The following is a 27,258-nucleotide window of genomic DNA, read 5'->3' as shown; positions in this document are numbered from 1 at the left end:
CGGAGTTGTTCTTCCACAACCCGGGCCGTTTCTTACAAACTCTTTCTCGCAGTGTCGCCAAAACTGACAAATAGTACGTCTGGTTGACAGTCTGACCCTATGGAACCTATTCAGTCATCACGATACCGTTAATGCCGAAAATAAAAACGATCAGAGAAAAAATCTACAAAACAGAATTTTGTAATGAAAATCTAATTATATAATTATTGTAACGACTATCTATTGCCGGCAACGACAATAGGTATAGGTAAGAACACTTGAAAAGTTGCGAAAGAAGCGATATAGCGTCTGTTTTATACGTTATGTTGAGTTTTGCTTGGTTTTTTTATACATGCAAACACCGTAAAATTCCTTTATGGTTGCCTCGCTAGTTTCGGTCTGGTTGACAAGCTATCCGAAGTTTTCTATCAGTTTACGAAACAGTTTTGATCATAGGCGTAGGTGTGGGGATGGAAAGATGTTGTTTTCCTATAAGGAAAACAAAGAAATGGTCAAGAGAAGGTATATTTCATGAGACATCACTTCATGGATGAACTATCAATTCAGTCTACAACTGAAGGAGGTCCTGATGTGGTCTATTTGCTCTCCTACGTTGAATGCTAGTGAGGGTCATGAGACTGGGTTTTCTCCAATACGTACAAGTTGGATTGGACGGAAGAATAATCATTCTTTGGTCAGTAATATGGAAGCTGAATGAAATATCTTCTGAATATATCACCACTAAATTTTCACCGTTTCCACAAAAATTTGAGGTATTTATTAGTGATGTAGACAAAATAATCCCATTGAAGGATCGCAGAAAGCCTTAATATAGCACCTGGGCTGACGAGTCTAGGCCTAAACAGGAAAACGCGTTATTTTAATCAACGCAATCATTCTAGCGCCACTCTATACCACTTTTTTAGAACGATTTATACTTTGCCTCAAATGACAGCAACTATAACTGCACCCTTCTTCTTCCCCACTCCAACAGTAAGGGCACTTTCTACGGCGGGCGCCTTGAATGAAGGCAAGGAATCGGCTGCCCCTGCAGGAAAGCTCCCTCACTTGTGCATCTCCACGGAGAGAACCCCAAAAAGGTTGAAGAAGCTGCCCAACGACAGTAATGTGGCTGCACCTTCCAGAACCTTCGCGGAGGTCACCGTGAGGCACCTCAAGGTTGCCAAAGGGAGTGTGTGTTTGGCGAGCCTTGGCCTAAGCCAGCCAATATAAAGGAGATGTCTCCTAGTGACCTGTCCACCTTCCTGGAAAGGACAGGATGGACGATGACCTAGGAGGACAACTCCTCGGGAGGAAGTCCAATGGGTCACATGTGGGCTAAGTACTGTGGGACTACTCCCACCCTCCCTACTCGCAGATACATATACTTTGCCTCAAAATAGGCCTCTGTTTCAGCAATAACCTTTCCATTCGAACGATATTTCTTACCGGTGAGCACAAGTCGCTGGGAGCCAAGTCTGGCGAGTATGCAGCAATTTCTTTTTCTTCAAATGGAGTCGTTTTCCCGCAATTTCGGTCTTCATCCAATAACGCTATATAATAATCAATGTTGATGGTATTTCCCTTCTCAAGATAATCGATGAATTTAACACCACGCACATCTCAAAATACCGAGGCCATAACCTTTACAGCCCATTTTTTGTGCTTTCGTGCACTTTGAACGACGCAAAAATCTCGGTTTGTTGTGTTTAAATATGGCCAAACACTGCTCAGAATTGTAATAACTGTAATAACCGGGGTCGGTCACTTGGTTTTTCGGTATTAATACTTTTCCAACAGAGTAAGCGTTAAATTTAATTTATGGTTGGTGATCTGTGGCGGCATCATGAATAGTTATGTTTCGTTCAAAGTAGACCAAACAAACGTATCCTGTTGATAAGTTATAATACTGGGAACGCAAAAATGCAAGCTATGATTTAGCATTCCAGCTTCGTGGACGGAAACTTCGACCATATCTGAATAGGTGGGTCAGAAAATGTATTTCAATTAAAAACTGACCAATGAATTCGATGAAAAGAAGACATAGGTCCAGAGTAGGAAGGGCAATGGAAAAATTCGGGAATATCAAGCAGAGATCAGACCAATCAGATAACGGTACAAGGGAGGAGTGTTACGAACAGTTTTTCGGACTTGGAATACTAGGGAGTCGGTTAATTGGGACAGTGGCGATCGGCTACTTGGCGGAGTTGCGGAAGAGGGATATTGCGAAAGGGGATTTTGCGATAGAGCAGTTGCGAAAAGATTCCTTTGCGATCGAGAGAAAATTGGGGAGAATCGCGAAAGGTAGTTGCGGAAGAGGGTCGCGACAAGGGACTTTACGAAAAGGGATTGTGCGATAGTGGAATTACGGTAAATCGCGGCCAGTGAGTTAGTTGTGGTGTTGCGTTTGGTAGAACTTACAACGGATGTTTATTTCACACAAATACCGTACCAGAGAGGGAGAACAGAACCCAGTATAGTATCGTGAGTCAATTTGGATTTTTACTAACCCCCATGTCGGGTTAGAGAGAGAGAGATAATGTCATTTTGACTTTGTAATAATTGTCTTATCGTTGTTGCGTTTTGGGGACGATATAAAAAGGGCAATAAATTACGCTACACTCTTTTTTTTTGGTTTGGTTAGATCAAGTCCCGCGCCACTTCAGGGTAGTTGAAAAGCCTTTAGCCTTAAGTATTTGTCCTGCCTCGTTCCAGAGTAGAACTTAGAAGGAAAAGCATCTGAAAAAGGTACACGGTGTAGTTAGGTTTCAAAAAGACCGCCCCTCGTGTGTTCGGCACAAACCGTATAGCTTTTTTCGGACCTGCCTTGGTATTCAAAATTTGATGCGGAGAAATCTGCATCTAGTTACAGCCGCTGCCAAATTCATTTCAGAAAATAAATGAATCAGACATGAGCATTTACTACGACGGTCGGTATATTCAATAATGGTATATATGTAAAACAATATATGAACACAAATACAAATACATTACAGAATTATCAAGATGTTCTTATTTTTGGTCAACAATGAGCTCGCTTAATAATAACTGAAGAAGCGCCATCTCTATGTTAGGTCAGAGACTTTTGAGCACATGTTGTAAGTCAGAAAAAAATTAGGAACAATTTCAACTCTTATATTCGTCCAGTCCTTTTTTCTCCGTCTATGCTTCTCGGCTGTGTATTGCACGAACATTGCACAGTTAGAGAGAAATTATTTTTAGAAATCTCGTTATATCGCCTTACCGATTAAATTGTAACCTAATTGTTTGCTGGATCTCTATTGGGAATGAAGAAGTTATTGAAATGATGGTTGAATTGATTGTATAGCATTAACGTCTCAGGAAATTGCAATTAGTCGATAGTGGTATCGGTATAAAGAAAAATACAATTGATCGTAACAATACATCAATAAGGTAGTGATTTCATTCTGTACAGGTTTATAATTCTCTTTTTCGTGTGAAAGTAACGGAAAATCTAAAAGACCAGATGAATAATAATTCACCTTTTTGATATGATTTTAAAAAGAAGAGAGAGGTGGATTTGTAGCGTATTATTGTTAGATTTTCACTAAATGATTTTACAAAAACGGACACGTTGTGTCGCCATACAATGGCTTCTTCGGGAGTGTCTTTACTAACTAATTCTACGTATTCAATGCTTAATATACCTTGTTCTACAATTTGAAGTACCTACATTTCAAGTACCTGATTTTTACCTAAGTTTGTAACGAATTAAATCACCTCAAGTTATGTCCCAGTTTCTACATTTGAAAAAACATTTAGTAACGGGGAATTATTCAATTCTAATTGATCATTCAGTAAATTACTCGAATTCCTGAATCTATTGATTTCTAAACATTCTAGATCAAGTCAAGTATCAAGTCCTTCTGCTAAATGGTGGTGGTTCGCAAATATGGAATTGGCCTTTCTATTTGCAAAACAACTTCTATTATCTTCAATTCTTTGGGAAAATTTTCTTCCTGTTTGGCCAATATACAGAAAACGATCGTTTTGGTTGCGAGCTTTTTGGCCTTAGCAATATGTTTTGAACTGTCAAAATCCGCATGAGAGCTGACGTCCAGTTCTTCCGTCATCTCACGCATCGTGGTGGGTCAGTCTCCACCAGGATCCCTAAATCCTCATCCTAGATTATTGTAGGTCGACCCGTTGGGGAATCATTTTCGAGAAACGAAATTTCGCAAACCAACAGTGTACTCATTATCACGATCAATGCCATATGCCTGTTCGGGCTGTTTCTAGCTGAAAATCGCCCAACGGCATCTATTATCGAGCAATCTGACTAATAATTCACCTATCACCAGTCCCGACATGTTCAAATGAAAATCAATGGTTCGTCTACTTCCTGATTATGTATTCCAAAATTTTTTTTCAGTACAAATCGTAGCCTCATAAAGCTTTTAGGTTGTCTTTTTTTATGCTACCGTGATACAAATAAAAGTTATACTTTGATTGCATGATCGTTTTAAAGATTATCATGAAATTGAGTAACTTATTGCTTCATACTGAAATTAAACCATTTATTCCGTGATGGTTCGGTGCTGTCCAAAATGAGCGAGGTGAAAGCTTCAGTTGTTAATATTTTAGCTGACTAGATACTGGTAATGAAAAAGTGCCGCTCACTTATTGGATGTTAGGTAAAATCCAAAGTAGTTCATTTCTGGGTTAATAATTATATCGGTTACATAAAACTGGCCAATTCAGAGTCTATCAACATCGGCATCGCATAATCATTGATTCAATAGTGATCTTTCAGTATCATCCATAGATTGGATCAGCTATTTCTGTACATTGAACATCAATAATAAAGATTACATAGTCTAGATGAAATTGTTGAAAACGTTAAAAACACCTAAAACATATTCCTGAAATTAAATTAGGGTCGCTCCGTGAGTTGCAGTCATTTCAATTTTTTTTGTATCCCTTCAATACTTATTAACTCTGCATTTTGAAGGTCTTTCACTTTCAGAAGCCGTAAATTGTTCTCTATATGCCATTTTTTTCTCTTCTAGCTCACCTGTATTTCTGACAGCGGCCAGTCAGAAATCCTACTGTTAAGCGTAGATTTTTCCTGGTCATCGCCAGATATTTCTTCGGCGCCAGCTTCCCAGGGTCGCCCAGAGTGATCCTGACAAGATTGCATCCTTTGATTCCATCTCATCTCTTTAGGGAGTGAGTATGGTTGTAACATTTGGCTAGTTCCGCAATTGCCGAAGTCATGAGGCCGTAGGTGCCACTGGGTCCTAAAATTCTTAGTCCAACCGCTTCCTTGGCTAAAGAGTCGGCAATGCGATTACTTTCTCTCCTGTCGTGCCCTTTAATCCACCTCAGGATAATGTTATTATCTACCGAGGCTTTGGCTAAATCTTGGTGGCACTCTAGTACTAGCCCTGAGGATGCACGTTGTCTGTTCAAGGCTAATAGGGCTTATCTACTATCAAAGCAGATTGTTATGTTTTTGCCAGAAATTCCTTTCCTGGTTATTTCTTTTGTGGCGATTGAGATACCAGCCAATTCTGTTTGGACCACGCTGGTATTTCTTCCCATTTCCCACTCATTCCTTAGGCTTAGTGATCTGGAGTACACTCCACATCCTGAGCCTTCTTTGGTTTTTGAGCCGTCTATATGCATTTGTAGCATCTGACTCTTGTTGTAATTCTTGTCTTCGTTTTTCCATTTCAATTGCATTTCTCTTTCTCTCCAAACTTGCAATACTATGTTTGGATTTGTTCGTTGGTCTAGTTGTGGTAGAACGTATCTCCGTATAGATTTAGTCGATTTCTTGGAGACCTTGTCACTTTCTATCACAACTTGACTAGGATAGGGTATTTCAATTTGAAGACTGAGCTGTTAGTATTTCTTCAGATGCGCTTCTGAGGGGATTGATTACTGCTGTTGTTACACCAAATCTGAGCGGAACACCGAATTCCTGAGGCCAAATATAATCCGTTAATAGGTTTCTTTTCAAACCAGCGGTGCGCTTTGGATTAATTTTCGTTCTTCCTCCATTTCGCGGTCACGTCGGGGTCACCAATGTTATTTCGTGTCAAACTTTCGTGCCTTAAAATATCCAATTTTTTGTCAAGACAATTATTCTATTGACAATGTCAAATTTACATAAAACTCTCTTCTTTTTCAACGACGTCATAACAACAATAAGTCAACGGTAATGAGATCAAGAAAATAAATAACTAACTAAAAACAATCGAGAGGCATTGAAAAAATGGAAATCTGAATTTATAACCTTGATATTCTAATGTCGCCTTGTATATATGCTTTTTTCGCTTCTTACGGTGCCCATCCAACTGAAAATTCAATTTCGAAAAAATATGTACAGCTTGCAGGTAGGTTGTATTCATATGTTAATACTGAATGTGATTTCCAAAGGCATTTCTAGAGGTTTCCACAAACATTGATTTAGAACTAACATACAAAGATAACCTGCTGCATTGGCGTTGCATTTGAATGAATTTATGTAACATTAATGCTGGGATGTGAGGTTTGAATCGGCTAAATAGAGAAGAGGAATATTCGGGGTGTAGTCAGGTATGTTAAATTTTGGAAATATAATCCTTTTCATTTGGGAAAACTGTTGAGACACTAACAACGAGGTTTGTCTGAAAGGCTCACTTGGGTATTTTCAAGGGATTTATGGTACTAACAGAGTAATGGGTGAAATAATGGATGGGAATCTTGTGGAAAAATTTTCGATATTCAGGCAGTAAAATTGATTTGATTTGAGAGTTGACATTTTGTCCGTATATCGATACATACAGCTCAGAATATTTCAGAAAATAATCTCAGATGAATGTTCTTTTATTTCAACTCAAACTTTGTTATTTTTTATCATTACCAATCGAGTAAACAGCAATACGAGAGTGGCCGAAACACAAATATTTTGGAAAAAAAATTATTTATCGGGCTTAAAACCTCCCGAAATCTTCAAAAGCAAACTAAACTTCTCTGAAGAGGTGAAATACCTTGGTACTATCCTCGACAGGAAGCTAACATGGAACTCTCACCTAGAGAGTAGAGCAAAAAGAGCATACGTGGCTTATGAGCAATGTCGGAGGACAGTGGGACGCGCATGGGGTCTTTCACCCCGTGTGGTTACCTGGATCTACACTGCAATAATAAGACCTATGTTAACGTACGGAGCCATTGCATAGGCATCGAAAGTTCTATAAGCAACGGCCATCCACAAATTATGTCTAATACAGCGATTGGCTCGTTTAAACAACACAGGAGCCATGAGAACAACACCAACCGCGGCAATGGAATTATTTACTGGTCTGACCCCTCTGGATCTGTACGTTAAGGTTACTTTAATGACCAAGTTACGATTGCGTACAGCTGGTATATACCTCGAAGTAGGAATGGGTCAATTGAGGCTGAGTCTATGGCAAGAAGAGCTTACTGCGCAACCTCTGCTGCAGGCAACCAGGGATGCAATTGAACCCAGGTTTGTGTTTAATAAACCCTACAAAATACAAATAAAACATAACACAGAGTTACATGCTACAAATGCAATATAGACGGCTCAAAAACCAAAGAAGGTTCAGGATGTAGAGTGTACTATAGATCACTAAGCCTAAGGATTAAGTGGGGAATGGGAAAAATTAACAGCGTGGTTCAAACAGAACTGGCTGGTATCTCAATCGCCACAAAAGAAATAACCGGGAAAGGAATTTCTGGCAAAAACATAACAATCTGTTCCGATAGCAGACTAGCCCTATTAGCCTTGAACAGACAACGTGTAACCTTAGGGCTAGTACTAAAGTGCCATCAAGATTTAGCCAAAGCCTCGGTAGATAATAACATTATCCTGAGGTGGATTGAAGGGCATTGCCGACTCTTTAGCCAAGGAAGCGGCTGGACTAAGAATTTCAGGACTCAGTGGCACCTACGGCCTGATGACTTCGAAAATTGCGGAACTAGCCAAACGTCAGACTCATGCCTAATCCCTTAAGAGGTGGGATGAAATCAAAGGATGCAATTTTGCCAGATCACCCTTGGCAACGATTACCTGGGAGGACAACTCCTTGGGAGGTTGTACAATGGATCACATGTGGCCTAAGTACTGTAGGCCTACACTCACCCAGCAACATCCAATAAGTTCAATTCCGTTTTTATAATAAGAACTGTCTTGCTCCTCAAAATAACCATCATCTGTCGATATTACGTCTGCATCGTTGGAAAATCTTTGACCACTGAGCCATTTTTTTAAGTTTGGAGACAGAAAACAACCAGAGGCGGCTAATTATGGCGAATAGGGTGCATTCAAACTTCAATTTGTTAATTTTGGTCATTGTGATAATGGATTTGTGAGCTGATGCATTTGTCTTGATGAAACATGATTTTTTTTGTCCAAATACGGCTGGTTTTCCTTGATTTCTTCACTCAAACGTTGCAATAAGTTCTCATAATACTCGCCGTTGATAGTTTTGCCTTTTTAAAGATAGTCAATAGAAATTATCCCACGCACATTCCAAAAACCCGATGCCATGACCTTGCCTGTCCCTTGGAGCCAGTTCTCCCTGTTGAGTCCACTCTCTTGATTGTTCTTTTGTCTCGGCTGTAAAGTGATGGATCCATGTTTCTTCCATGGTTATGAAACGAAGCAAGATTTCTGCTTTGTTTCTGTCAACATCTTCACGACGTTGTTTTTGCCGAGTGTGAGCAAACGCGACACCCATCTTGCATACAGCTTTCTCATGTCCAAATTTCCAGATAGCATACGAAGTACCGCACTTTTTGAAACGCCAACTAAGTCTGCTAGCTCGCGCACTTTAAGTAGACGGTCATTCAGTACCACTTTGTAGATTTCCTTCACAGTTTCTGGAGTAGTCACCTCATTTGGTCGACCATTGCGATGCTTGTCGTTGCAGTTCGTACGGCCTCGTTTAATCTCTGCTACCCAATACTTTATTGTTGTAAACGAAGGAGCAGACTCACCGAGACTACAATACAGGTCAGCTTTTATATTGGCTATTGAAGGCTGCCAAACAAATACTAAACAACGCAGCGTCTTCAAATATAGGCTGTATAGATGCAGTGTTGTTTCTCAGACAACTACCGCCATCTCTAGGTGAAGTGGGATACTTGTGGGACACCCTCGTAGATACAATCACTTGTCATATGAACTCGTGGTTTTGTCCTGCTGTTTGCTCTCATGGTATTGTTAAATAACAAAGTTTTGTTTGAAATAGTGAGTTCATCGATACAATTACGGTCTTATACAAAGGTATGATAAAGTTTAAACTTACTCTGTGTAAACTATGTGCATTAATGGTGTTCTGTTTACTATTCATGATTGTTTGGTCGACTTTCTATTGTCCCTGTGTATTTTCGATTGATTGGAGGGGGTTTCAAGACGACTATCACTAGGAATTTAGACGTGACCCCTTCGTAGATTTCTTTGTAACGCTACTGAACTCGTTCTCGCATGTTGCATGTGCATCTTTAAGCAATAGACCAGATTTGCCGCTGTTCATTTTATTTTGCAATAAACAACTAACCGTATTACTAATCATCTAATGATATTACGTAGAGATCTCGAAAGTTCTGCCTCATACTCAGTTTTTACAATTATTGTATTTCGCCAACCGTGTAGTATTTCATCGTTTGTGATGACTCACCAGAGGTAATCGAGTATACAAATGACGCAAAAATGTTCAACATCTGTGCCCGCAGTACTCGGTTTGAACTTCTACAATAAACTCGTAAAAAGGAAAGTTAATCTTCAACGAGTTAAGCACATGCTGTTCCAAATTATTTCAACTTCGTTATCTCGAACTAATTGACTGCAACTGCGAGTTTTACGGAGTTTGGAGCCGATGGAAGACTTCGTAATTGATTTGTTGTGGCTTTTGTTGTCGAGAGCTCCTCTGGAAAAAGCTATCTCGCAAAAGCCAGATAGAAGATGTTGCTCGAGTAATTGAAGATTATATACAGGGTGCTTCAGAAAAACATGCAAATATTCAGGTTTATATACTGAATATCAGTGCTTCAACTGCTTCAACACAGCAGGAATCGGGTATCAATCGAAGGTCTGCTCATTGAACATGATAAATTGACAAATATGATAGATAACATGTGCGAACTAAAACGAGGAATGAAATTGATGGAATAGATGTTGAAAATAATGGAGAAAAACGCATTGGACCCATGAGGCTTTAGTATTTTACAAGACTTGGAATAAAAACAGGTGTCAGATGCCTGCAAAGTACCAAAAAACTGGCGTGCTGTCATCTCTAAGTATTCCTTATTTCAAAACCCATCCTATCTCATGAGCTTGACTAAAAGTATTTTTTTGTAGAGGTAATTCAGAATTTTTCTCTATGTATCTTCCTGAGAATTTGCACCTTCCACACTATAAAAAAACATCAGAATTTGGAAGTAGCTTACATTTTTACTTGATTTGACCTTGAATTTGAATGACTTTCCCCTAACGCTGGCGCCACTCGTGGTTATCTTATGGACCATCAGAAAAACCCCAACTACAACCATTATTTATCGATAATACTATAATAGACGCCAGTACTGGTAGATTATCGATAATAATAGTAACGTGTCTACCTCCTGATGAACAATAATAATAAAAGCGATCCTTGGAAAGCGTTAGTCGGAAAATGAAAGGCCTCCTCTATAAAAATTAGAACCAAGGAAAATAATGATCCATTTGTTCATCATATACCGCCAAGGGTACGTTTTTAGCAGGTCTAAAAATTCGGCATTTTCAATTTTGTTTCATGAAGAAATAATTTTTTTGTATTTCCAAGCATTTTTTTTAAATCAAAATGTTTTACAATGCGTGACATACTATCATGTCAAAGTACAGGGAATTGGGCAATCCAAATTCATTGTATCACCTTCAAAGTAGGTCTCTTCCGAAATAATACAGTTACGCCCCAATTGTCAAAAAAAAAAATTTTTAGCATTTTTTTGGGATCCATCTCAGTACTCCCTGCGAATTCTCTTTTGTGCCATCTATTGACTGAAAACGGCTTTGGAAAAATAAAAAACGGCCGAGGCTATCTCAGGTGAATATGGTTGCTATTCGATAAGATTTGTTGGGTTTTTGGCCAGAAATTCGTTCACATGAGTTTTCTTTTCACATATCTGGTATTTTTCAACGACTTTGCTCTTTCAAATGCCGTATATTGTCTCACCTTCTGGCGGGAATTCCGAGTCGACATTGTGGTAATCGAAAATAATTTTGTATCGACTCTTGCGAGCTTTTATTGGTTTCAGCTCAGTTTGAAGCCGTCATTCCGAAGCTTGTTGACTGGTTCGCCTATCAAATTCGTAAACCCATGTCTCATCATCAGTTACAATGCTTTCTATGAATGTGAGGTTGGAATTGACATTAACAGGACTTCGGCGATCTTTGCGTCAAGTGGCAACGCATTTCATGTCTAAGAAATTGTTGAAAATGGTACGAACTGGATCGTGAGACGTAGAAATTTCAGCTGCGGTTGCGATCTGTCTCAGACTTAAACGACTATTTTCAGTCACCATTTTCTTTACTTTAGCGGCGTTGAGTTCAGTTGAGAATCTCGACAGCGCATTCTACCATTCAGAAGCATGTGTTTTTGATAAAATCGATTCATCGTAATTCTTATGCAACCTTTTCAGTGCTTCGTTACACGAAATTCCATTTGCAATACAAAATGTACGGCAAATTCTTTGTTCGATAATTGTTTCCATTGTTTGCGGTTAAACAATTGAACCAACTAAAGACAGATGGCGGTCAAAGTTCGCGTGAATATAGAGGGAAGTTGTGCCAACCTAGCTACAAAAATATATTCGACAATCTCTCCACGCGGGCTTTTTGAACGATCGATTCCCTGGTACTTCCTTGATAAAATTAAGCGTGTTCCCTATTCATCTGGGTTTAAGGAACGCCCACACTGATTATTCATGATATATGACCATATCATATCATTTATTGAGTTACCTCCTCATATGAACATTTATATAGAATAATTATTGAGAAAGAAAGGTTTTGACTTCCTACTTTACTCTTTTCTTTGGAAGATTCCTCCACATTTTTTGTACAAAGATGCAGAAGTAAAAAGCCAAAACCCTTCTTTCCCAACATTTGGCTATTACTCCATTTTCAGATATAACCAAGTCTTCCATTTTGCATTTTCTCAAGTTTGTATCCATGATGTACCCTCCCAACTTATCCACACTTGAATATTTCAGATATCAAACTCAAACTCAGCAAGAGAAAGATCTCAGTCTCCATGGATTCTCTCTTCATTTAACAGCGATCGGGAGGCTGCCTATCCGGATTCCTTGGACAAAAACGATTCCATCCAGCAATCCATCACTGATAATTCCGGCAGCCATCGCTTCCAAACGGCCAATACCTTTTTGTGGACTGCAGGAAATGCCCGGGACAACATCGAATTTTACGACAGCATAGACACCAACATGGCTTCCAGCTTGTTTCACGTCAATGGGGAAGACTTGGCCGAGTGCGACTCCCTGGAGAGACACCTGTCGGATTTTTCCGACAAGAAGTAGTTTTCTTCTTCTCTGGAGTTGCTGTTGGCTTGGTTGTGTTTCGCTTTGGGGTGTTTTGTTGTTGGTTTCAGCGTTTTGATAGAAATGTGAGGTTAATTTGTGCAAGGCAAATATTGTTATTCACTCCCTAGAGGATTTAGTACATATTTCAGCTTGTCTCGGCGTTTAAGCGTAACTGGGTTAGTTTTTGTACATTTTTAAGGTGTCTTGCAGGTCTATTTATAATATAGAAATGTATGAAGAAGTAAATAGGGTGGCAGCATTGCGTAGAGCAAGACCGCTGCGCCCCCAACGAAGCTCCTCTTAATTAATAACTTAAGGAGTTTGTCCAAATGGCCACTAGAAAGAAAGGAAGAGAGAGAGAGAAAGAAATTGTCACCTTCACCATAAAAAACAAGGTTTATGCACTTTATTTAAAAAAAGGAGAAATTACTGCATGTTAGGAAGAGTTTTACTGACTTGCTATCGTGTTAACAGTATACTAGAGCCGAATATTTGAAATGAATGTCATGGAGTCGATCAATACAAAGAAAATTCGTGATAACAATTTTAATCAACACTAACATGCCATATTTTTCACAAATCACGTGAAAAACACATGTCGTGTTCATGAGTTTACAAAACGGTAACACGTGTTTCACAAAACATGTGTTACAGCTTTGTGAACTGTTGAGTCATAATCTAACAATGAAGTTCCACCTGAAACAGATACTAATGTTGGTTTACTGAAAAAAATGTTTCTTTGACTTGGAGAATAATGTATGTTCTGGTAAAATAAATTGTTGACAACCGAAATTTTTGGTTCTCTTTCGCTATCTTCAAAATGTCACTATTCACCATTAACAGAGCACGGATCAACAACTGTTCATGAATTCCCTAGAAATTGACAACTTTCCAACAATGAGTATAATTTCTATAATAATGAAACAGCGAAATGCTGCAGTAGGTTTAAAATTAGTTCAAACTGTAGCTAGGGTTTTGAGTTTAACGTCTCATGAGCATTTTTGCATTGGAATAAAAAATTATGTCTTATTCAGAGAAAAGGGTTTCATAGATGGCTAACATGGTTGTCATACTTCCCTACTGTCACCTGTCAATCTCCATGGTTGCCACAGAAAACATCGCTAGTAAAACGAGGTACTCCTAGAATTATAAAACATTGGCAGATAATACTTTTTCCATCATAAGATTAGTATGTTTTGTTTTTGAATCACATTCCTGTTCCGTAATATTTACGCAATGTAAAGAAAACCATTATTTGTTATTATTTGTAGCGTATAAACTGAAGTTTCAGTGCAGCATTGGCATAAATCAAAAGAACTACACCACACACTTATGAAATTAACGCCGGTGACCAGGCCAAGACAGGAAAATGAAATCATGCCAAAAAGTAAGTCAAAAAATTCGAATTTGTGGCTCGTTTGTGACATTTCTATTGTTTTTCAAATATTCTGAATACTAATAATCTTTACTTAGATAATGTAATTAACGAAAATAAATTCGTAGGGACCATTCATGAATCGTGTCATGAAAGTTTACTGTTACTGAGGAATAAATATCTATGTGTGATAAATATATGTGTCATCTCTATATCTAACCTGGAACCAACAACATTCACTCAAAGCAGAATTTGTTTGTGTAAAGTAATTGATGTGTTAATAAGAGGAAGGTAAAAATTCTACATTCATCAAATCAATTCATCAACCTAGGAACAAATTCCGTATGTTAAGGTTAATGAACTGCATTTGATCCCAAATCAGTGTGGCAATTGATATTAGTCATAGGTCAACATGATACGCAAGTTTAAACAATACTGAGTAATCAATGTCATTATTAAAACCAGCAGATATATTTCGTTTAAAATTTCATATTTGTGAATGTTGACTAAAATGTATATAACTACAGGTATTGAAGTTTGTAATATAAATTTTGGTCAATTGCAGTTCCACAATTATAAAATGTTTTTCTTACAAAATCATCTATTCCAAATTTTTAACTCCGTCCTTTTTTTTTATGAATGTACTGAACTTTTAGAGATTTCAAACAGGAACTTATAGAGATCTTGCAATCATTCACAATATTGTTGATGAAAATAGTAAAGGGGGTAATTTTTCATTGAATTAATCGACATTGAATTTAATGGATGTACATGGCGTTTTTCCAGCTGGTCCCTCTATTACTATCCTGGGAACGGTAAGACCTACAAGATCGGTTAAATTGAATGAAAGTCTCCTACTTTGGGAAACTAGAATAATCTCTTTTCAGATCGAGGAAATGAGTGGTTGTTTCTGAAATATTCGACAAAAACTATGTGCTTCGTATTTTGGCTGTACTGCCTTCATTTTGAATGATATAAGAGAAAGAAAGGGGAACTTTCAATACTGTTTCATATTTTTAATAATCTGATATAAACAAATTTGCAGTGCCAAGTTTCATTCATTAGATTTCATCATCAACTTTTTAAATACGGATATATATATATATATATATATATATATATATATATATATATATATATATATATATATATATATATTGGAGTACGTCTCATTTGTTATTATAGTGGCTACAAAAGTCAATGAAAACAATATAAGTTCGTGTTTTCGAACTGATGATGAAATCTAATGAACGAAACATCGCATTGCAAATTGGTTTATATCAGATTATAAGACATATGAAACAGTATATAAAGTTCCCCTGCCTTTTTTATATCATTCAAAATTATAGAGATGGTAGAGCCAAAAAACCAAATTGAACAATTCTAGTTTCCAGCGAATATTTCAAAATCAACCACAGATATTCCCGATCTGAGGAGAGATTATTCGAGTTCCCAAAATAGAAAACTTTTTTCCAATTCAACAAACCTTGTAGATATTACCATTTACAAGATTGCAACAGTTTAAAAACGGACTGTATAATTTGAGACTGTACCTTGCCGTTATAAAACATTCCGTTTTACAATTTTTTGAATGTTTTAGTGTAATATTCACGACAACTTCAAGAAGCAACTTTTGCAGTTTCGCAAATTTTCTACTTCTTCAATGAATGGTGCTTTTAGATAATATACTGATATTTAAAATCTCTGTCACCGATGCATTTCAAAGCATTTCGATAATTAATTGAATGATATCCAGTTAGATCTAAATGTAAGATATTGTATTTTTTCAACTAGCCTGTGTATATTTAGGAAATTTGTTTTAAGAATTTTTTTAGGAAATTATTTATTCTGTATATGTTTTCTAGCTAGCCTTTGTATAATTTTTCAAATTGTTTTCGCTGTGTAGAACTGTGATAAGTAATATGCAGGAGAATGTGGCAATCCCATCTGAAATATATACAGGGTGATATTTTTGCAGTGTTAGTTCGAGAAATGCTTGAACATATTTTTAAATACTCCGTCAAATGTTGAACTGCACAATAGTTTTGAAAACTGAAGAAATATAAGTGTGGGAGCCACGTGAAAAATCGCCCTGTATATCGAAAGCATCCCTTGTGAGGTTTTTAATGTTCTTCAGAGTAAATTCAAGTTTATTCTGAAGAACATTTCTGAAAAACAATATATCTTATTGAATAATCTAGCTTAATGTTACAGTAATATGGTTGAACAATAAGATATTTAAATGCAACGATAGTATTGTATATTTATTAAAGTAAATATTAGATGTATACTTCGTATAAGACTGTTTCAATGTACGGTTATATCTACTAACAGTCTAAGGCCACATCATTTGTGATATATATTGAAATGCTCATCACATGTACAGCTCATTTTGTTTATGAAGTTGTAAGTTTCAGAACTGATATTAGTAATTTTTTCAAGCGACAAATTTCGCTAAGAGATGGTAGAGAAAGAGAATAGTTTTAGAATTTTTCCCGAGTCCTGACGAGACGAGATATTTTAGCTCAGGCATGTACAGTGTAACAAAAAAAAAGAGATATTTTGGAATAAAATAATAGTTCTGAAAAATCACTTCTGTAGTCATAAATATTCAATCATTGATATTATAGGCATACAAAGTTAAACTCGGATTTATAAAATATGTTGTTTCTATTTGTATTGTTTGTTTTGGTTTGTTTTTTATTTCATCTTGACTGATTTCATACTATTTTATAAATCTGTTGTAGGTCTAATGAAACATCCTGTATATATTATCTGTTTGTATTACAAAAAGTCACTTATAAGTAAATAAATACAGTTACATTTTATCATTCGTTTCTCACTTTTCGAACGTTACTCATCTGATCCAGTTTGAGGAGCAGTATTTTGACCTGTTCCACTAACTTACCAATTGTTCTGTCAATTTGCTCCAACCTCTCTTGTTGACTGAAAAAGTGGAAATAGAAATTTTCATCTTTGCAATGCAATTAGTCCCACAAAAAGTGCCCAATAAACAACCAGTTGGTTAGTGAGCTTCACTTAGTTGGGTGCAGGATCGATCCCTGCTCTGAGACTAGCTGGTTGAATTGTACAGCATTCTATAAGCAAGTTCACAGATGCTGACCTAGCGTTAACGTCTTACTCCTTCTGAAAATCGCACTCTAAATATTGAAAACCCGTTAATTGTTAATTAAATCGCACAATTCTCAATTTTTGATGATTGTTGGTTAAAGGAGGCGGTACCTGGCTACCAAATCAATTTTGAACCCGCTCAATTCAGATGAATCTGAATATAATGACAACTACTTACAAGCAGGGAACATCGAATGAATAAAATCACAAACCACTTGAACTTAAATAAAGCAACTGCTTGATAAACAATCAACCAAAAAGCAACAGCAAAAAAACATATTCTTGCGGTTCCATTCGTAAGGTAATGAAGTTTATGAGGCTGTATCTCATTTGCTATCTAAACAACAATTTCTTGGAAGAGTTCCCTATCTGTTAGAATCCTAATGACGATTTTTCGCGATGAATATTTGTTTTTCTGTCAACCAACTGTTGCTTCCTTACGAAAAAATAATAATAATCGCCCAGACCTGTGGAAAACAAAATGAATGACTTTGGTACCGCGATAATTCAACCTGTTCACGTTTATTTGCTTGCTCGTGAATTTTTGGTTGAAAACAATACTGTAATGATGCCATAGCCTCCATGTTTTCCAGACATAGCTCCGTATGACTTTTTCCTACTCCCAGAGACAACTGTTGAGAGACTTTAAAGAGACTGTTGGTTTACAAGCATACGTAACATTAAAAGCACATCACTCAAAAATTTGAAAGCTATCCCAAATAGGGGGTGTTTCTAGGTTCAGAAAAAGCGCAGGCATGAGTACATTATGTCTTCTGGTGACTATTTTGAAAACGGCAATATTAATATAGACGAATAAATAATTAGAAAACAGAACGGAAATTCATGTTATATTCTGAACGTACCTCGTATAATAACTATCAAACAAGGTCAAGTTTCATGAACATAGACCAAGATGTATAAGAAGAAATCATCTTTTTCTACGGGTGCTATACAATGTGTCACTTCTCTCATCGCTTTCATACGTTCAAAACGAAAGATTTCTCACGCAGTGAGAAATATCCGTCATTACAGTGAGAAATAATTTCTCACTGTTATCACGATAACCCAAGTCAGTCATGAATAACGATCGATGAAAATGTTGATAAAGTGAAGAAAATTGTTATGGAGAGTCGTCGAATTACTATTAAAGAAGTTGCTGAGGATCTCGGCATATTGGTTTGCTACCTGAGGGGGAAGGGAACGAAATAGAAATTGATAGATAAATAAATACTTTTTAAGAAAACTGAAAATTCACCTCATTTTTTCACCAGACCTCGTATATGTTATACCTCGTATATTGAAAAGTCAGCACTTGAAAAAACATTGAACAACGAATTTGTTGAATAAATAAGCTGCTCGCTGTATTTACTTACGCAACAAAATCACTGACTCGAACGAAGGAAGACTCATATTTCACATCTTCACCCTCTGAAAAATAAATGAAATGATACAAATTTGAGAAATGAACGGGAAAATTTTGCCCACTCAAAATATCCTCCAGTTCGTTCATCAACTTGTCTATGTCTGCGACCCCAATTTCAGCAAGAGGATCAACGTTATATCTTGCGAAAAACATCTCGATCTCCAGGTCACTGAAGCCGCATCTGCAAAAAATGTTTCATAAACAGAGGTACAATATGAAGAAGTATGTGAAACTGTCGATTGTCTAAATCATTACTTTTTCAAGACCTCACGAATTTGTCTCAGTGTTGCATTTATCTCGCTCTTGGTTTCAGATTTTTCAGAGACGCACTTGGAGCCTAATCTTCTCAGTAGGTTTCTTATTTGCTGAGACAGATACTCCGTCATTTGCATTTCATCCGGTGCTAGAGCTATTTCGGTTTTCACGTCGGAGTATGTGTCGTTGATTATAGCGAGGAACATGTTCAACAACACGAAAAATACTAGAAAATCATTGTATTTATTAGTCAGTTCACGTATATTTATTTGGAATATTTCACCTAGAAAGATGTATGACAGGAAATAAATTGGAGCCAAAATGCGATTTGCAGCCTCAATTTCTTGATAGTCGAAATCTCCAAGAATGGTTCGCAACAAAGTGAACATCGCTACGCCAAAGCTGCTGAAATTTTCAACCTAGAATGACGGTTCAGAGTTGTTTCAACGATCTCAAATATAACCGATCTCATTACCTCGCTTCCAAAAATCAAATAACCAAGTTCGGCGAATGCAAAAAATATTATGAAAAACATTATGGAAAATCCCAAAATGTCCATCGCACACTGAAAACCACGAAAGTCGTTGAGTGAACAACCAGAACTCAATAATCCTGAATCCGAGGAAAGAATTTCTGTTAACCTACGTTCTTCAATGTGTTATTGAGCTGTCCCATGGTTCTATTGAAATTGAGGTATTTGAAAATCTTCACATAGATGAGGAACAGATCAACAGCAATCAAATTGTTGTACATCAGATGCATCCAAGCAATGTATTCTAGATTACCATACTTGTCTCCGTTGTCCATGATGTCGTATAATTCTTGCTTGATCATCAACATTTTCATTATTGAAAAAGCACCAGATACCAAAGTCAACTGAAAAATAATATTTGTTCACCGAAGAAAACTTGGTTTTGTAACCATTCAGTTGCTCCTTCGTTTGAAGGATCATGTAGGGTACCGCAAGGATCAAAACTGGGAGCTGTTTTGTTTCTCATACACAGGGTGTTCCTTAAACACATGCTAATATTTAAGGAGGTAATTCTTAGACCCATTTTAAGGAAAAAACGTCCTATGGACGTATATCCTAAACGCCTTAACTTTTGAGATACAGGGTGGCAAAGTTTTCAAAAATAATCAGTTTTTTAATAATAACTGAGATAATTTTGTAGACATCTTTGGCATATTTGGTACATATGTTCCATGCCTCAAGGCGCATTTTCTGATGTACAATTTTCTTAATTTTCTCTGCCAGTGGCGTACGTACGAAACAAATACCTAAAAGGTATTTGTTTGTTGTCAGATGCACTGTTCTCAATTAAAATTACGTCATAACGTAGCACCGCTTAATAATTTTTGAAAACATAAATTTAGTTATCCTGGAATAAATGACGTGTAGCAGAATTTATTTACTGCACCTCTTGGAAATATGGAGTTTGTCGATATGTGATTTCTTTTAAAGATTAAAAGCAGAAAAAACAGCGTACCCACCATAGCAATAAAAAACGAATTCTCTGTATGTACAAACGTCAGTAGCTAATATTGATGTTGGTTTAAAGTAAGGTGTTGGTGTTAAAAACTGTCACAGCGCGTTCTGATTGATTTTGAAGTGTTATTGAAGTTATTTTGGTAGTCTGCTGTTTTTCTGAATATCAGTAAATATGGTAAATTATACGAATGCGGAAATGGCGCAAATGCATTACGTATATGGCCTTGCCGATGGTAATGCAACAGAAGCCAGGCGCATTTATCAGGAAAGATATCCTAATCGTACCTTACCAGATAGCCGAACCTTTTCAAATATTCATCGTCGACTTGGGGAAACTGGTAGTTTCAAGAAAGGGGGACCTCGTGTAGTAAGAACTCCTGAAATTGAGGAAGCGGTGCTGCAAGAAATTGAGGAACATCCTGAGACGAGTACGAGGAAGATCGCTAGAACTCTGGATATTTGTCATCAAATTGTTTGGCGTATTTTGGTTGATTTTTTGTTATACCCATACCATATTTCAAGAGTGCAGGTATTACTCCCTAGAGATTTTCCACAGCGTGTGAACTTCAGTCAGTGGTATCTACAAAGTATTGCACTAAATCCGCAGTTTGAGACACAAATTTTGTTCACAGACGAAGCAAATTTTTCTCGGAATGCCATTCAAAATTTCCATAACATTGTGGGCTGAAGAAAATCCCCATGCAATAACCGAAACCCATTTCCAACACCAATTTTCGGTTAATGTATGGGCAGGAATTATAGGTGATCATCTAATAGACCCATTTTTTCTACCAGGACGCCTTGATGGTCGTTCTTATTCACACTTTCTCGAAGAAGACTTACCTAGGTTATTGGAAGATGTGCCACTTGCGTTAAGGAATCGAATACGGTACATGCACAATGGCGCCCCTGCTCATTTCAGTGTAATTGTCCGAAACCATTTAAATACAGTTTATCCTAATCGTTGGATATGTCGCGGAGGACCTCAGCAATGGCCAGCAAGATCCCCCGATCTCAACAGTTTAGATTTTTTTTTATGGGGTCACCTTAAAACTCTTGTGTATAAAACTCCCGTTAATACTTTATAAGATTTAAGAGAGCGAATAGTTGCCTCGTGTGAAACTATACGAAATACGCCGGGAATATTTGAACGGGTGCGTAATTCCATGCGTAGAAGGGTGGAAGCATGCATACTAAGTGCAGGTGGCCACTTAGTATGCATGCCAACAATTTTTATAATCAGTTTTGGTATTATTACTAATTAACAAATTTGTGCTATTCGTTTAGACTTACTGTCACAAAATAAAATAAAACTCGTTTTTGTGAAAAATTTGTTTTTTTGCAGATTATGTTTTCAAATATTATTAGGGAATTGGTAATGCGTTATGAAGCAATTTTCAGATTCTCATTCATTTTAGAATTGATCTAATTTCTTAATTTACTTTCTGTCGATTTTTATTTTTTTGAGTGAAAATCATGCGTCGGACAAAGAAATACCAGGAGATCAAATTTTCTCAAAAATAAATGAGGATTTTAAAAATGATTTTATTTTGAAAAGAAAGCATTGGCGTAGTACTTTTTCCCCAAAAATATTCAATGCGAAACCCGTAGGGATGCCACTGTTTGAAAAAATACAAATTTGTGTACATCAGAAAATGCGCCTTGAGGCATGGAACATATGTACCAAATATGCCAAAGATGTCTACAAAATTATCTCAGTTATTATTAAAAAACTGATTATTTTTGAAAACTTTGCCACCCTGTATCTCAAAAGTTAAGGCGTTTAGGACATACGTCCATAGGAAGTTTTTTTCTTGAAATGGGTCTAAGATTCACCTCCTCAAATATCAGCATGTGTTTAAGGAACATCCTGTATTTGAATTTTTTGGTTGCGCTAAATGTATTCGACCAATTACGAATGTTGATGACCCCACTTCAATTTATGGTGAAACTAGTGTACACGCTCGATTTTTTGAAAAATAAGTACTCACTGTTATAATAAAAACGTCCACGTAATTCCAGAATCTCGCAAGATACTTCAGCCTAAAGTATAATATCTCACGGATCTCTTCGAATATGTAGAAGACTATGAACAAATAACAAGCGCATTCGCAAGCCATTACGAACCAATCGTAGTTCGAGCGGATCCTCAAGAGGCCAAAACTTCGGAAATCGGCAGTGGTCATAATACCCCCTGTTGTCGGGAATTCAAAAGCCATTTTGCAGACGGCGAAAAGATTCAGGTTCGCGTTGTAAAGGGCGAAATCGATGAAAATGGCTCTCGTCCCTCCTCGAATCCACAAATTGTCTTTCAGTTCTGCAAATAGTTCCGCTGTTTTGTTTCTGGTCATCGCAAAGTCCGCGTAGTAGCCGCCTCCACCGTAAGTCGTAATTTTGCCCCAGTATGAAAGACTTTTGGTTTCTTTTTGGGGGCTGTAGACCCAACTGAAAATTTTATAAATGGTGGGTCAATGAAAATGAGTTGATTTTTATTGTGGAGATCAAGTTTTTCAAGCATATTTCCCACGTAGATTCCTTTCTCAGGATGTAAACCAACTCTCAAATTTTGAATATGACATGGTAGTCAAGTGATTCACCGACTGGCTGACTCACTACTGACTGATTCACGGACTGACTGACCCACTTCTGACTGACTTAGTAACTGACTCACTGAATGACTCTGTGATTGACTCACTCACTAACACATCGACTGACTGACTCAGTGACTAGACGACTGACTGAATCATTATTGACTCACTGACTGACTGACTAGCACACTGTTTAACTCACTGACTGACTCATTGACTGACCGACTACTGACTGATTCACTGACTGACTGACTTATTGACTGACTGACTCACTTCTGACAGACTCAGTAACCGACTCACTCACTAAAGGATCGAATGACTGACCCACTGACTAGACGACTGACTCGATCATTATTGCCTTACTGACTGACTGACTCACCGACTGACTAACTCACTGTTTGACTCACTGATTGACTCACCGTTCGAGCGACCAACTGATTGACTCCCTGAATGATTCAAAGACTGAATGTCGCAATGATTGACTGTCTCACTGACGGACAGACCAACTGACTCACTGACTGACCGACTTTCTACTGGCCAACTGACTCACTGTTTCACTGAGGGAATCATCGATGAACTTACTCACCGACTGACTTACACACTGACTGAATGACTCATCGATTGAATGACTTACTGACTGGCTCACTGACTGACCGACAATCTGACTCACCAATGAACTGACTCACCGACTGACTGACTGACTCATCAACTGAATGATTATCCGACGGCATGTCTCAATGATTGACTGTCTGACTGACGGACATACCAACTGACTCACCGACTGACCAACTAACAACTGACAGACTGACTCAGTGACTCACTGACTGACTCACAGACTGTTTCACTAAGTGATTCTTCAATTAACTTACTCACCGACTGACCTACACACCGACTGAATGACTCACTGACTGGCTCGCTGACTGACCGACGATCTGACTCGTCAACTGACAGACTCACCAACTGACTGACTCACAACTGACTGACTCGCTGACTGGCTCACTGATTGACCGACATAGTAAATCAACAACTGACTGATTCACTGACAGACATTACTGAATGACTCACAGACTGTTTCATCGACTAAATCATGGACTTACTAACTGAATCACCGACTAACTCACTCATCGACTGACTGATTCACCTCCTAAGTGACTCATCCGATTGAATGACTCACTCACTGAGTGACTGGCTGAATGACTTACTAATGGACGGACGGACAGACAGACAGACTCATCGACTGACTGACTCACCGACAGACTGACTCATCAACTAACTCACTGACTGACTGACTCACCGAGCGACTGACTCACTGACTGGTGAAAGAATCACACAGTTGCTTGTGCGTGGCGATCCGTCGCCACGACATGCGTCGCCTAACCATCAATCGGTTTTACGTGCGGCTATACATGTCTCACATGAAAAATATGTATTCTGAAATAATATTAAACTCACGCTGTCTTCTTTCCTAGTCCAAAAGTTTCTTTGTCCACTGCATCATCTGAGTACATATCGTAGCAGTTCAAAAATAGTCGACGAAAATATTCATGTACAACACACGAATCATTTCGAACTCTAACCTTGAATTAGGAAAAACTATGTTCATATCGAAAAGTACAAATCTCATTTTGAAAGAAACGAAAATTGGGTTTGAGATCTTTAGCACTGTCTTTTTTCTCAACGTTTACCGGCGTTTAACGGTGTTGGAATAGAAACCCAGTAATATTCATATAATTAAAGATGTGAGTACTTCTGAAGATGCCAAACACTCGTGGAGGTGAAACGTTGAGAAATACTTGAACGCACAAAGATCAATAATAATACGAGTAGAATTTGTTACGATTTTTCGCCGTAACCACAAAGAGACATTCACTTGTCTTATCCTTGGAACACCCAAAACTCTGTTTTCCTGTAATATGTGCATAGCGTTCTCGTCAGCTTGTTCTGTACTGTAAGTAGCTTCCCAGTAAAAACTATCCATCATGTGTCCTTCTGCGTACTGCAAATAAATAAACGCATTTTGAAAAGCTATTGGATGACTATTGATTTCACTCACAATCCAAAAATCTGCGGCTGTGGTTATTTCCAGGAAAGTTATCTCGGCATCATTCACGGTGTCGAATTGACGTTCTACAAACTGTTGTGTTAATCCCTTGGTCAAGTAGAAGGCTTTCCTATGGTGGATTCCAGTCACATCTATACAAATGTCAAAGCAGAATTTGGTATTAACGCCAACTAACAATACTGGGATTACGTGCAAGTAGCCCAAGTTACAATTATAATCACTTGATATGTTTAAAAAAAGGTATCCTGATTGCTTGACAATGGGCTTGTTTCATGCTATTGAAAATGATACTGGTTTACTTATAGACTGATCGAGTTAGGAGTATATTATACTTATCAAGTCTAATCTGTTCCAATACCTCTTTATATGGAGAATGTTTTCATGAATTTAAACGTTAACGGGTTCATATACACTTCCATTATTAATATTTCTGTGTTATCAACATGAAAATGTCTACTGCCGGAGATGTTTCAAAAATAACGTTTTTAACGCATTTTGTGTTATTTGGATACCATGTATAATTAATTCTCACTTCCAATGCATTTCTTACACTTTCTAAAGTAGTATTGAATCAAGCACATTCGGAGTACTGATAAACACGTTGATATAATTATGAATCAACAACAATTATTGAGTTCTCATAAAAACTGTGAATGTAACTTTGACTCGCTTGTACATTTTCATTTTTATGAATCTTAGCGCCAAAAAATATTATCATTATCATTATCCAACAGACTGGTTATTTTAATAAACATTTTTTACCAACTTAATCACTGCTAGGAGGTACCTACTTCTGAGAAAAGTTCAAATGTTTGAAAGGAATTGACTAACTTACATATCGTCATCAATATCACAAAAATTGAATAAATGAAGAATTCATTGAACGTGGTTCTCAAAACTTCCTCTCTTCCTTCCTCTTCAGCCATATCTCTAGTGATCCATCTGGCTGGAAAGAAAATAAACATCGAATCAATTTTTACATCCCCCAGACGAAAATATAGCCTTTTCTTTGATTTTGGCGCATATCTTGCATTTATATATGGAAACATACGTCTCTTTTTCTTCTTGGGCGGATCACCCTCGGAGACCAAAACATTTTTTTCACTGTGTTTTGCTTCGTTTTCTTGATTCTTTCTGTCTTTAATACTAGTGTTAGTCTCAGTTCTTTCCATTCTCTTCGAATTGAAGAATGACAGTACTTTGATAAACTATGAAAGTTATCAGTCAACTGCAACTAGATAGTTTTTTTGTTTTTATTTTTTGATATTTTGCTGAGATTTTTACAAATTCGTTTTACCAACTCTTCATATAAAACGTCACAAAAGTAAAATTGGTCTCTTCGTAAGGGTCTTTGTGCTAATCTAAATAGTAAGTACCGCTGATGTTGCAAAAATAAACATTTGTCACTTAACCCTTTCAAAAATTTGTCAATTGACTTCTCAAATGATTATTCTTGCAAACGATTATTATTAATTGAATATATAAGCTATCTCTTTCTGTCGTAGTTTCACATCAGCTTGTGACCTGTAATAATGGTCTTTGGAGGAATTCACCATTGAAGTTTATTTACAATAGATAAGTATACACATGTTGATAATTGGTGGAAGAATCGAAATCTGCCGCTCTTTCGTTCAGATCTGAACAAAAATCTTTCACTCATATAATATTGAAGTACCTTGGTACCAAAGTACTAACTTCCAACTTGACATTATCAAGCAGTGTCACTTGAGGTGCTCTCGAACCTCTGTGAGTGGAAGGCTGAAATTCATAGGATCTCTTCATTATTTCTTTATTGAGAGTTCCGTTTGCAAAATGCTACAAGTGATCATAACAGGAATAATTCAATGAATCTGGGTCCGTTAGAGTGTCAATAGTCATTTAATATGCTCAAACCAGCGTTGCCACGCCTACGATATTACTTTTTTTATAAGAAATATCATTATCGAATCAGTATAGACAAAGTTTGAAATGTCTATTTCTCTTCTAAAATTTTCAGAACTTGTTTAGATATCTAGATTGAAACAAACCTAAGTTAAAATAAACACTCAGAATAATAAAAGCTTATATTTTTATGTTATACAACTGAGTCACACATTTTGTTTGTTATGGAAGTTACGTTTTGGGTTTTTATTTCTTCATATTCATACAAAAACATTCAATTAATTTCATGATAAACTCTTTGAAAACACGTGTAGATCATGCCTGGATAACACTGTTATATTTCCAATAATTCACAACCCTTTCTCTGAATTCACTGCGTCCATTATTGTTGAAAACTATATAAAAATCCCATCAACAGTTTTTGAGTTTATTGTGTTCATACAAAAAGACAGATAGAACAAGGATACTTACTATAGTGAGACTAGAAATGTGAGCCTTCCAACTGAGAGGGATTGAAAC

General features: G+C 37.2%; 2 protein-coding genes across 11 annotated transcripts in view; one reads left to right on the top strand and one right to left on the bottom strand.

The window, feature by feature from the left end:
* Positions 1–16,737, top strand: part of jvl (javelin-like) — a 173,300-nt gene extending 156,563 nt beyond the window's left edge. For 6 of the 8 annotated variants that reach the window (XM_074169211.1, XM_074169210.1, XM_074169213.1 and 3 more), the window contains exon 8: positions 12,208–16,737. In XM_074169211.1, coding sequence (XP_074025312.1) covers positions 12,208–12,531 — 324 coding nt within the window. In that variant the 3' untranslated portion in view covers positions 12,532–16,737. The remainder of the gene's footprint in view (positions 1–12,207) is intronic. The other 2 variants (XR_012464064.1, XR_012464066.1) reach the window with 2 other exon arrangements.
* On the bottom strand, positions 16,675–26,414 carry LOC111507693 (polycystin-2-like protein 1). 3 transcript variants are annotated; one of them, XM_074169218.1, is made up of 13 exons: positions 25,910–26,410; positions 25,694–25,804; positions 24,850–24,989; positions 24,634–24,792; positions 24,249–24,373; positions 22,200–22,653; positions 19,365–19,595; positions 19,195–19,284; positions 19,003–19,138; positions 18,720–18,945; positions 18,527–18,645; positions 18,415–18,469; positions 16,675–16,855 (listed from the first exon to the last, which is right to left on the bottom strand). In XM_074169218.1, exons 1-13 carry the CDS (start codon positions 26,028–26,030, stop codon positions 16,738–16,740), a joined length of 2,085 nt encoding a protein of 694 aa, XP_074025319.1. In that variant the 5' UTR covers positions 26,031–26,410; the 3' UTR covers positions 16,675–16,737. The 3 variants fall into 3 exon arrangements, with proteins under 3 accessions (XP_074025319.1, XP_023018809.2, XP_074025320.1); XM_023163041.2 differs by having other exon boundaries at positions 24,667–24,792; positions 25,910–26,405; XM_074169219.1 differs by lacking the exons at positions 19,195–19,284; positions 19,365–19,595 and having other exon boundaries at positions 25,910–26,414.
* Positions 26,415–27,258: the final 844 nt, after the last annotated feature.

The sequence above is a fragment of the Leptinotarsa decemlineata genome, unplaced genomic scaffold (genome assembly GCF_025532065.1).
Source record: "Leptinotarsa decemlineata unplaced genomic scaffold, Ldec_3_MD MMD2_P_RNA_scaffold_5, whole genome shotgun sequence".
Taxonomy (NCBI): Eukaryota; Metazoa; Arthropoda; class Insecta; order Coleoptera; family Chrysomelidae; genus Leptinotarsa; species Leptinotarsa decemlineata.
This window is presented reverse-complemented; position numbering and strand designations above follow the sequence as displayed.